The following is a 12,035-nucleotide window of genomic DNA, read 5'->3' as shown; positions in this document are numbered from 1 at the left end:
AAAAAAAAAAAAAACTTCAGCTCCATAGCATTTTCAAGTTTTATTTTGTTTTTTGGTTTTTTTACTTTTTTAATTATGTGAATTCTGTGCAGGTACCCACAAGAATAAGAACTGGAATTATAGGGTGCTATAAACCACCAGGTGTGGATGCTGGGAATCAAATTCTGGTCCTCTTCAAGAGCAGTATGTGGTCTCCACATACTAAGGCATTTCTCAAGGCCTGGATTGAAGTTTTATTCACCATTAAATCCCCAGTAACTATAAAGTACTTGGTATATAGAAGATGCAATGTGAGAGATAGATACACAGATAGACACATAGGTACATACACATCCTTAATAAGTAACTTGTAGTGCTAGAAAATATAAAAGAATTAAGTGTTATATTTAATGCATGTCTTTTATGACAAAATACTGTTGTTTTAGTTTTATTGTTCATGTGTGGGTTTGGTATGTGTTTATACACAAGCGCAGGTGCACGGAAATGTCTGCAGAAGCCAGAGGTTAGTCAGGTATCTCCCAGTACTTTCCACCTTAGTTTTTGAAACAAGGTTTTCTAATTGAACCCAGAGCTTGCAAATTCAGCTAGGCTGGCTGGTGAGCAAGCCCCAGCACCTACCTGTCTTCGCTTTATCAGCACCAGCACTTCCCCAGTGCCAGGACTATAGCACATCATACCTGGCTTTTTCTGTGGGTGCTGAGGATCTGAACACAACCCCTCGGTTTACAAGCCTTTTCCTATCTAAACCCTCTCTTGGCCCATTTTTATTATTTAAATCATAATCACCTTTCCTGGCAAAATATAAACATCCTAAATACATAAAAAATATAAAAATCCTAAAATTATCAATTATCCAAGTATTTCATCTTTAAGATATTGCTTCCCAACTCCATGGTTTTTAGAATCTAGGATTAAATCTGTTAAATAGGATGCAGAAAACCTGCTTAATATTTTGAAGATAAAGAATTAGAAGTCAACAAACCTGTAACTTAAAAATAGTAACCTTAAGTTAATTTTTTTCTTTTATGTTTAGTTAACTTTGTAAAGCAAAACTTAAATGAAAAATAATTATATGAACAAGCATTTGTAAATGATTAATAAATCATGCTTCTTTTTTTCTTTGTGGGTTTTTTAGACAGGTTTTCAGGTAGCACAAACCAGTGTCAAATATACTATGTAGATGAAGATGATCTTGAATTACTGATCCTCCTGTCCCTATCTCCAAGTGCTGGGATTACAAGGACACCATTTTGATGTGAAACCATGGCTTTTAATAGTAATTAATATATCATGCAAAAATACAGAAATATGGCTTGTGTTTTCCATTTACTAAATAATACAGTCTAAGCAAAACATTGAGGAAAGCTAAAATGCACATATTGCACATAACAACCACAGCCTTCTCAGCTGTCCTTGCCTTTTGCAGTGCCCGACTTTGCTAAGGTTCAAACTAGTCCTGGTGAGACCGAGCTCTAATGATAGCATTGGGAATAGAATCAAGGCCAATGCTCATGGCTAGGGCATGCAAAACAGTGCCAACATAGCTAGTTGTCCAAGCATAATTTTCCTTTCTTCATTAGGATTATGTTTTGTTTTGTCTCAAAACTCGACTTGTAGCACAATAAAAAGTTCAGTCCCCTGAACACATTCCAATTTGAATTATTATATCTCCATTATTAAAATAGCCGGTTTTAAACAGTTTCAATTGGAAAGTTTATTATTTGAATTGCTTTAAGTTCACAAAGTTGAATGGTGGGTGAGTGATCTTTCTTTGGTCTGTACATTCTGCTAGCAATTTGGAAATTTTTATACACAAAAATAATTAAAATGTAAATCTAAGATCCAGTCAAATTTTATGTTTTTACACTGGGCTCCAACAAAAAGGCCCAGCTTTGGTCCAGATTTTCATTTATATAGCCATTAACCTAGTGGCTCAGAACTGTTAAATTTTCTATACAGAAACCATTTCAATACACAGATCTCTTTTGGCATACCTTCCCAGGAGATTATTAAGCTAAATCTGGACTTCTTTTCAGGCCACTTTTGCTGTGATGGTCCATTTGCAGATTCTGGCAGCCAATCAAGGACCATAACGATCTTTCGAAGTGAAGTAGGACAGCAGAGAGAAAATGGCCCAAGTATCAAGAAATGGATGAGAGCAAGTGAGGAAAGAAAATTTCCACTTTACAAAGCTTTTTTATCTTTCTTTTCCTCCTCGTCTCCCTCCTCTTCCTCTTCCTCTTCCTCTTCCTCTTCCTCTTCCTCTTCCTCTTCCTGCTCCTCCTCCTCCTCCTTCTCTTCCACCTCCTCTGCAAGGGACAGTAGTTTTGAAAGGAGTGATAATGGGAAAGGTCTCACCATCTAAAAGTTCACCACAGGATTCCATACCTAACAAATTATGCCCCAAATAATCATTTCCAGACTGTCTGTAATATTTGCCCGTATCTAGGAATTTTCCATTCACTGTCTTTCATCTGTTAATACTCTCAAGAAAACACTCAGAAAAGGGGAGAGCCGAATCAAGCTCTAAAGTACAGTTCAGCTATGCTCTCTCACAACTGCGAGCCATCTGCCCAACTCAACTTGCCCTAACTTGCCTCAGTTTACCTCAATACATCTCAGTTTAACCTCAACTCACCTCAGCTTACTTTGGTTAAATTAGTATAACTCAGCTTACCTCATTTTACCTCGGTAAATGGTAACTCGCTTTAACCTCAGCTTGCATCATTTTACCTCAGTGTACCTCCGCTTGTGTCAGTTTGTCTCTGCTTAATTAGGTGTAATCTCAGTTTGCTTCAGTTTGATTGAGTAATTCAGTTAAACCTCCGCTCGCCTCAAGTTACCTCAACACGCCACGGTGTACCTCAGTTTACCTCAGCTTGCCTCTGCTTAAGTTTAAGCACATCTTGCCTCAGTTTACCTCATCTCATCTCATACCCGTTTAATTCCGCTTGCCTCCGTTTATCTCAACTTCCGTTTACCTCAGTTTACCTCGGCTTACTTTATCTCACCTCAGCGTGCTTCAGTGTACTTGGGCTCACCTTAGCTTGCCTCCATTTAACTTGGTTTCACCTCGGCTCGCCTCCGCCGCCCCTCTGAGCGAGCCGGCCCCTCATTGGCCGCTTCCGCCTCGCAGCCCCGCCCCGCGTTCCGCCTGGTTTCCGTCGCGAAGGACGCGGCGTCGGTTGGTTGTGAAGATGGCTGCGGCGGGGTCGCGGCCGCCACCTCCGCCGTCGCCCTGCGAGGTCGCCGCCCTCGCCGCTGCCGTCGCCACAGTCGCCGGGGCCGCCGCGAAGCCAGGACTGCCGCAGCCGAGCCTGCGACGCCCGTGACGCGGGGCCTGGGAGCCGCGCAGCCCGGGGCGCCGAGGAGAGGACGAGGGAGGCCGAGCGGCCATGCGGCCGGCGCGGAGGTGAAGGATGCTGGCGGGCAGGCCCGGAGCCCAGAGCGCAGGCGTGGGCGCCGGACCCCCAGAGGCGCCGGGCGCCCGGGACGGCGGCGGGCGACCGCGACCCGGCGCTTACCTGTATCCTTTCCACGCCCTCCCCCTGGAGCACGCAGGCAAGGGCATGGAAACTGGCAAGTCATTTTCCGTGCGGATATTTGCTTTAGCAGCTCTCAACCCACCCCACCCCGACCCGAGTTACACTTTTGTCCCCGCCATCCGACCTTCCCACACCCGCACTTCGACTTGGCTGTCAGATAGATGTTTGTGGATTTTTAAATGCGTCGGTCCTGTGTTGGACGGGCGAAGATTCGCCTTTTTGAATTACAGCGTCATACCCTTTACTTACAGAGACGTCTTAGTCGTGCTCCTTAGAAAAAGTAATTGCTCAGAGACTAAAATCTTGGGCTGTTCCGTTTTAGTTGCTAGCCGCACACCCCTCCCACAGCTGCAGAACCCTAGTTCGTTCTGATCATTTTGTCTCCCATCTCTGTCCACTCTGTTGTCAAACAGACGAAAGGAAAAGCAGGGGACCCGAACCTTGACAATCTGGATTATTTCTGATTTTCCCTGAGAAATCGTTGAACTCCCAGTTGATGTTACTGTTGGTAACATAAACATTGTGGAAATGTCAGCACGCTTTGTTTTTTAAGAACATAAAGCAGGTTTATTCTTCCAGAGAACATTATGATAATTAGAATTTACCCCTCATGTTCTCAGAAGACTAGCGGGTAGTGATGATGTTTGGTCATGTTTTTCTCAGGAAATGGAGTCCCCTCCACCACTACCACCCTCCCTCCACTTTAGCCCTAGTTCCCACCTTCTGCTAGGATTATGTTCTTACAGTTTTAACAGCAAATCATGAGTTTTCACCGAGGGTCTCCTCTTCGGCTGACTCTGCTCTGGGCTCTAAGAATACAGGTACTTTAGGGCTCCATTAATGCCAAAATACTCTCTCCCCAGGGACTTGTGTGCCATCCCTGGGTCATTCTGAATTCTGGACAGTAGCCTGCAGTAGCAGCTGCTAGCTTTTGTCTTCTTGTCTTTTTCCTCTTGCTGCTTCCACAAACTGTCTTCTTAGAATGTGCTCTGAAGTGAATGCTACTGTCTTCTGAATTCGACTCTTCACCCCTCACATTATTTTGTGGGGGGTCGGGGGACGCGGGTGGCCCTGGGTATCTCAGAACTCAATCTGTAGACCAGGCTGGCCTTGAGCTCTACCTCCGGAGTGCTGGGATTAAAGGCATGCACCACCTCCACTTGTCTGGCATTGTATCTTTTTATACACTGAACTCTTACTACATTATCCTAATTTGTCTCTAAATCAGGTTGTAAGGAAAAGGCTCGTGACAAAACATCGATCTCTCCTGTTATTTTCGTTAATGACATACAATTTTTTTAATTTATGTGATAAGAACATTAAGCAGAGCAAGTAGGAGTAAGGAGACAAAATTTAAAAGTACGGCTGTAAACTTTATATGACCCAGCACAAGGGAAGGCCTGGGCCAAGTAGTGGGAGTGGGTGGGTAGGGGAACTTTCAGGATAGCATTTGAAATGTAAATAAAGAAAATAATAATAATAATTTTTAAAAAGTATGGCTGTACTTGAAGTTCTAAGAGACAGTGAAAGAGTTTTGAGTGGGGACAGTAGGAAGAGGTTTGACTAGATCTGACAAGGAAAATGCATTGTATGATGTTACTTGGGTTGATAACCTAATTGGAGAAAGACTAAATGAGGAAGTGAATGCCCAAAGTATTCTTTATTTTGTAATATTAACTATAGAAAAACTACATCTTTGGAGTAGATGTTAGGGTGAATTGTTTTGATAATGCATACAAAAAATATTAAACATCTATCTAAAAACTTCTATACCATTTTTTTAGATGATAGACAGAGACATTATAGTGTAGTAAGCAAGATCATACTGTTCTACTATATATGCCATATAGTATATATGCTAATGTAGGAACTAGATTTTATATGTAGTAGGATTATCTAGATAAATTTGGAAATATATAGGTGTCAGGACATCATTACACTTGTAATTTTTCTGTATGTTCTTGAGATAAGATTTTAAACATAATGAAGAAGATAGTTCCCATCTGGGTCATAGTCTCCCCTGTCCTTGTCAACTGACCCAAAGTAAGTTAAGTTTGTCCTTCCTACAGTGTTCTCTTGAAAGGAGAAAGCTGTATTTTCCTCTACTGATGACTTGTGACTTTTAAAAGCTAATCATCTCCTTGGGGTCTGACCCTAATAAAATATTCAACTGGAGAAGAAAAAGAGATAGCTAGACTTGTTTCTATACTGTTAAAAACCATATTTCCTTCCCTTTTATATCTTGTTTACAAAAACTTCAGAAGGCATCTTTAAAAGTATTACATGTGTGCCTTTGAGTTTGTATTGATGTGGTACCAGATTTTAGTTGAAATGAAGGCAAATAAACTCTAGCCTATGGGGGAAGAGAGTTTACAAACGACAAACTGTTACAAACAAACTCCCTTGGGAAAGTCTCAGACAGGAGTTCATATACGTTTGATTATTCTGAAATAGATAATAGAGTTTCTTTATAATACTGATGAAAAATACTATAAGGCCTTGAAATTAACACATTTTGAATTAACAAATCATATATAGACTGACATTATTGTATGTATTTATTGTAAGTCTACATTTTACAAACCAACTTTGGCCCTCAGCCTTTGGGGAACTTTAACCAGCTGTTTCCTATAAAACAGGCAAGTAAGTATTCATGCTCTACGATCTGTAACTTTGCTGTAATTTCCCTCATTTCTAGGTCTTCTGTAGGGTGCTAGACAGTTAAGTCAGTGGTTTTCAGCCTGAGAGTCACGCTCCCTTGGGGTCAGGTGACCCTTTCACAGAGGTTCCTGCAAATCAGATATCATTTACATTACAATTCATAACAGTAACAAAATTACAGTTATGGAGTAGAACAAAAATAATTTTATCATTGGGGTCACCACAACATAAGGAACTATATTAAAAAATTGCAGCACTATGAAGATTAAGAACCACTAAGTTAAGTTGTAATTAATTGATCATTTATTAAATTTCAAAGTCATGAAAAATACAAAAATATTGTGATAAATGTGATAACAGTCAAAACCCAAATAAATTGGGAAAGCCAATTAATCTTGTCAGTGCAGATTAAGGAATGGCTAGTTATAGGTAAACTTCAAATTATTAGGATCACCAAAATACTCAATTTCCTCCAGAAAAGTTTTATAAGCACATAATGGCATATGGCTGTCCTGTGTCTTTTCATAAGCCATCAACATGGATCTTTGGAGATAATTAACAAATGTTATAATTTATTGTTGATATTTGCATATAAATTTCACACTGTAGACTAAAGGATTTATTGAAGCATTTAATTCATCTACTCCATGTTACTAAAATCTTTCATTTCCTTACATATAAACCTAAGGAAGATACCTTACTAATAACTATCCACATATCTGGATAATGAACAAAAATATGTATTTTCATTGTCTAAGTTTATGATTTCTAAAATTAATTTATTTTCCCCTCATGGAAAGTGGAAGATACCTTAAAATCCTGCCAAGTCATGTGTGTGTGTGTGTGTGTGTGTGTGTGTGTGTGTGTGTGTGTGTGTATGTGTAAAGAGATTAATCTCACATTTTCTGGACATATACTAACACTAATATGTACATGGATTAGCTGTCCCACAAGAGACTTAAGATGTTATTGCCATGGGACTCTAGTTATATCAGACAGTCTTGACATGCACTAAATATGTAAACTGTTGTTCTTAACTAAATGGCATCACTAGAGATATGAAAATCCATCTTGAGAAAAATTTAGAAGAAGAACGCCAGATACTACTACAGCAACAAAAACTATGTCGGAATCGAGCACGTAAATATTTCATGGAGTCAAACCGGAGAAGAAAGTAAGTGGTTGTATTTTGTTCAGAAGTATAAAAATGCAAATTCATTCTAAGTTAATAGTTTCTCTAATTTGAGGTACTTCATAAACTTGAGTCATGACCACGGTTTATTTATAAAACAAATGATAGTCTCATAATTTTGTAAATTTTATTTTTCTGCCAGAAGGACCAAGTCTATATTCTAGTTTATGGATTGTGTTTTTTCTTGATACAGAACAAGAAATTTAACTACAAATAGACTATAACTTGACTTTAATTTACTATTCAACTTATGTAATTTTTATCTACTAAAAAAAGGGGAGAGATGAGTACTAATATAGATCAAATTTTATAAATCATTACCTAAAAAGGCTGTCTGTAGAAACTATAAACTAAAATGAAGTAAAATGAAAAGTATCCAACCACTTCTTAATCATTTTTAGGATTTTAGTTCTTAAAATTTTAAAGATAGTGGTTTTGTTGTTGTTTGTATTTAGTGTTTATGAGTGCTTGCCTGGATGTATGTAAGAGCACTACAGCGTGCATGCACTCACAAAGACTAGAACTGTCAGAGTCCCTGAAACTGCAGTTACACAAAGTTGTGAGCCACACTGGCTCCTAGCGTCCTAGTCTTGACCATCGTGCCATCTCTAGCATCTAATAACGTTTTTTTTATTCAACTTTTTAGTCAGAGTGGTTACCCATTATTTCATTTTTTTATTTGTAGCCTTATCCATACTCTTGTAATCTATGGTAGTAGAAGATCCCTGGAGCTTATTAACTTCATCATTGGGCATATGCTGCAAGTCCCATTTGGGGAATACAAAATTGTTTACCTGTAATTTTTTTTCCTTACGTTGTATTTCTCTTGAGCTTAATCCTTTCATTCTCTAACAATGTTAAAATTATTTAATGAAGTTTATTTTGGTTTTGTTCTTATATTTCTGTTTTTCTGTTACTTTCTGATTCCTGAAGACATTACAAGGCACATGACAAGAGTTAGTAAAGATTATTATAGATTTTATCTAGTTATGCTCAAGATGATATCAAAGGATTTTAGTATGTAGCATTTTCCCTTGGACATAGGCTAAGTACCCACTATTTTTTCAGTTATCTTGGGAAGTTATCTTTTTAAAAATAAAAAAATTCTTAATATCATTGCTAACAATTCCTTAAAATTTCCAAATGGCTATACATTTCCACATAGATTTTCTTTTTTTTAATTAGATGTTTTCTTTATTTACATTGCAAATTTTATCCCCTTTCCTCATTTCCCCTCTGAAAACCCCTATCCCATCCCCCTTCCCCCGGCTCACTAACCCACCCACTCCCTCTTCCCTGTCCTGGCATTCCCCTACACTGGGGCATCGAGCCGGGAAGTTGTCTTTAACTGTTTAACAGGTCATAGATTAGTGATCTCTAAAAATTCATGTTCTAGAAGATTAAAAATATAAGACATATAGGAGAATGCTAGAGGGACGATACAGGAATGGGTGGGTAGGTGGGAGAGCACCCTCTTAGAGGCAAAGGGGAGGGGAGATAGGATAGGGAGTTTGAAAAGGGGAGACCGGGAAGGGGGACAACATTTGAAATGTAAATAAATAAAATAGCCAAGTAATTTTTAAAAAAAGAAAGAGAGAAAGAAAGAAAGAAAAAGGAAAGGCATGATTCTTACTATCAAGTCATTAATCATATAATAATGAAAGATAACAGTCAGTGAATACTGGGTTGAATCTCCTATGAAGTAGACAGAAGCACATCTCATAGACTATAGAACAAGAAAAGGATCTTGGAAGAATAGTTAGCCACATGTTAGCCAAGGAACGTGAAAGGAACCGTGCTTTATGTAAGCAGAATAGAAGGAAAGTCTAATATTATAAAATGTGACAGAAGATGTATGTAGGTGTTACATGGGAAAATGTGGATGAGTATCAGATGACAGGAGATAGTTTATGAAATAAACTAGGAGATAGTATGTATGGCAATCTAAAGAAAGTAAAGAGAATTTGCCCGTGATAGATTATAAAGACATTATCTTTAGGTTGTAACAAAGAAGCAAAATTAGAGATGTTCAATGATCAAATTTATGTCTTAGTTCATTATACCAAAGAAGCAGCAGATGAAAACAAAACAGACCAAAAAAAAAGGTGGAAAACTATTAGACTCTCTAGGCAAGTGAGTGGACATGTGAGCATGGATAAGGGCTTGGGGCTGAGCAGAGAGAGGCAGAAGTCAGGAACATTTACAAAGAGTGGTCGAGTTCTTACAGATTAGGAAATCTTTCTAGATTAATGTCACACTTTAAGCTTTTATATGTATTGTACACATCAATAAAGGGAGTTTGATCATGTACCTTAGACTCACTGGTGTAGCTTGACATCTCCTATGCTGCTATATTACTATATTGATTGTACTTGAGCTATTCTGCTTTACTGTCCTCTTTAATTATCAACTGCTTCCACATTGATTTATTCCTTTTTTTTTTTTTTCTTATTCACACAAGCAGTGTACAATAAGTGCCTCTGACAGGTCACATTGGTGAATTCTTCTATTGAAGATTTTCTAACTTCTCCACTGTTCACTATAATAACTTTTTAGAAATTCAACTTTTTTTTAAAAAAACTGAAATAATGCACATGCCAGCAAGATTTTGCTGAAGGGACCCTGATATAGCAGCCTCTTGTGAGGCTATGCCAGTGCCTGGCAAACACAAGTGGATGCTCACAGCCAGCTATTGGATGGAACACAGGGCCCCCAATGAAGGAGCTAGAGAAAGTACCCAAGGAGCTGTAGGGGGCTGCAACCCTGTAGGTGCAACAACAATATGAACTAACCAGTACCCCCTGAGCTCGAGTCTCTAGCTGTATATGTAGCAGAAGATGGCCTAATTGGCCATCATTGGGAAGAGAGGCCCCTTGGTCTTGCAAACTTTATATGACCCAGCACAGGGGGGGAAGGCCAGGGCCAAGTAGTGGGAGTGGGTGGGTAGGGGAGCAGGGGCCGGGGGGGGGGGGTTATAGGGAACTTTCCGGATAGCATTGAAAATGTAAATAAAGAAAATAATAAAAAAAAAAACTGAAATAATACAATTTTAGCTTAAGTAATTTAAAATGCTGAAATGGAAAATTAAAATACCAAATACAACCTGTCTTCACCTATAACAACTATGTAAGATACTTAAATTTGTACTCAGTACTTTCTTATGAAGTAACTGCAAATTTTTTAGCAATTGTTGGTTTTCCATGTCTTTAACCCAGTTTCCTCCAATGACAGCATTCTACAAAATTATAGTATGATATCAAAAACAGAAAAGTGACATTCACATTGTCCATTCACAAAGGCCACTCATGTATCCCTTTCATAGCTACAACCCTTCCTACCCCCTTATCTATTGGTCTTCATTTGCAGTTTTCTTTTATTTTGTTCATTTTTTATACTGTTAAACAAATAAAATTGTAATACGCAACCTTGGGAAGTTGTGTTTTTCCCTCTCAGAACAATTCTGTGGTATTCACTGGTATTGCTTGGTAGCATTCGGTACCAGAAACATGATGGGTTCAAATTGTTAAGAGGTTGTTATTGCTGGTGGTGGTGGTAATGATGATGGTTGGTTGGTTGTTTGTGTGTGTGTGTGTGTGTGTGTGTGTGTGTGTGTGTGTGTGTGTGTGATAGTTTAGTTTATTACAAAACTTATACCACTGAGTCTTCCACTGAGCCACATTCCCAGCCCTACAACCAAGGTTTTTAAAACTGTTTCCACATTGATATACATCTGAGTCATTTCTGGTTAGGGGTGGTATAGATAGAAACTGTAAATTCATGTATAATTTTTATATAATCTTTTATTTCTCTGGAATATATGGCAAGGAGTACATCCCTGACTCATCTGTATGGCCTCTACATATTTATAGCCATTTTCCAGAGTGGTTCACTGCGCCCACAGCAGTGTGGCTTCCAGACTTTGTATGTAGCCGTGTTTGCTGCTCTCGCTGTTTGTCTGTGAGCCATTCTGTATAGCATGGTTTAAGTTGACAGCTGCTTAGTAGCTAGTGGTATAGACTATACTTTGGGTACTTGTTTGCATGTGTCTGTCCTTTTCATGTTTTTTCTCTTAATTCTTTTAACCATTATCTGTTTGCTCAGTGATTTAGTCACATTGGGTTTTGTTTCTTCACATGCACATGCAGCTTACAATGGTCATGCCCATCCCGCTTTGTTCTCCATCTTCTACCACCAGTCACAGTGCTACTCTCCCCTTATCCTCCATCATCTCCTCTCATTCACATCACAGACCCTGGTATTATTACCAGTTCTTGTTATAATGTATTCTTCTACTGGAGCAAGATGGCATTTCTTTGAAGCTTTGACCTCTATTCCCCTGATGGCTAATAATATTGAGCATTTTCTCGTGTATTTATTGAATATTTGTCTCCACATTTTGTGAAGTGTATAGTCAGATCATTTTCTGAAGATTTTTTTTTAAGTTTGGGTTGTTTGTTTATTTTTTTCCTTCATTTTTTTATTATTATTATTATTTTCTTTATTTACATTTCAAATGCTATCCCGAAAGTTCCCTATACCCCGCCCCCACCCCTGCTCCCCTACCCACCCACTCCCACTACTTGGCCCTGGCCTTCCCCTGTGCTGGGTCATATAAAGTTTGCAAGACCAAGGGGCCT

The 12,035-nt window shown here is 38.8% G+C and overlaps 1 protein-coding gene across 2 annotated transcripts in view; it reads left to right on the top strand.

The window, feature by feature from the left end:
* The first annotated feature begins 3,223 nt into the window (after positions 1-3,223).
* The window catches only part of Cep126 (centrosomal protein 126), a 56,860-nt gene continuing 48,048 nt past the window's right edge, over positions 3,224-12,035 (top strand). For both annotated transcript variants that reach the window (XM_029543695.1, XM_029543694.1), the window contains exons 1-2: positions 3,224-3,526; positions 7,261-7,380. In XM_029543695.1, the coding sequence (XP_029399555.1) occupies positions 3,420-3,526; positions 7,261-7,380 (227 nt within the window). In that variant the 5' untranslated portion in view covers positions 3,224-3,419. The remainder of the gene's footprint in view (positions 3,527-7,260; positions 7,381-12,035) is intronic.

The sequence above is a fragment of the Mus pahari genome, chromosome 10 (genome assembly GCF_900095145.1).
Source record: "Mus pahari chromosome 10, PAHARI_EIJ_v1.1, whole genome shotgun sequence".
NCBI lineage: Eukaryota > Metazoa > Chordata > Mammalia > Rodentia > Muridae > Mus > Mus pahari.
Note: the sequence above shows the minus strand (reverse complement) of the source record. Positions and strands in the feature narration are given on the sequence as shown.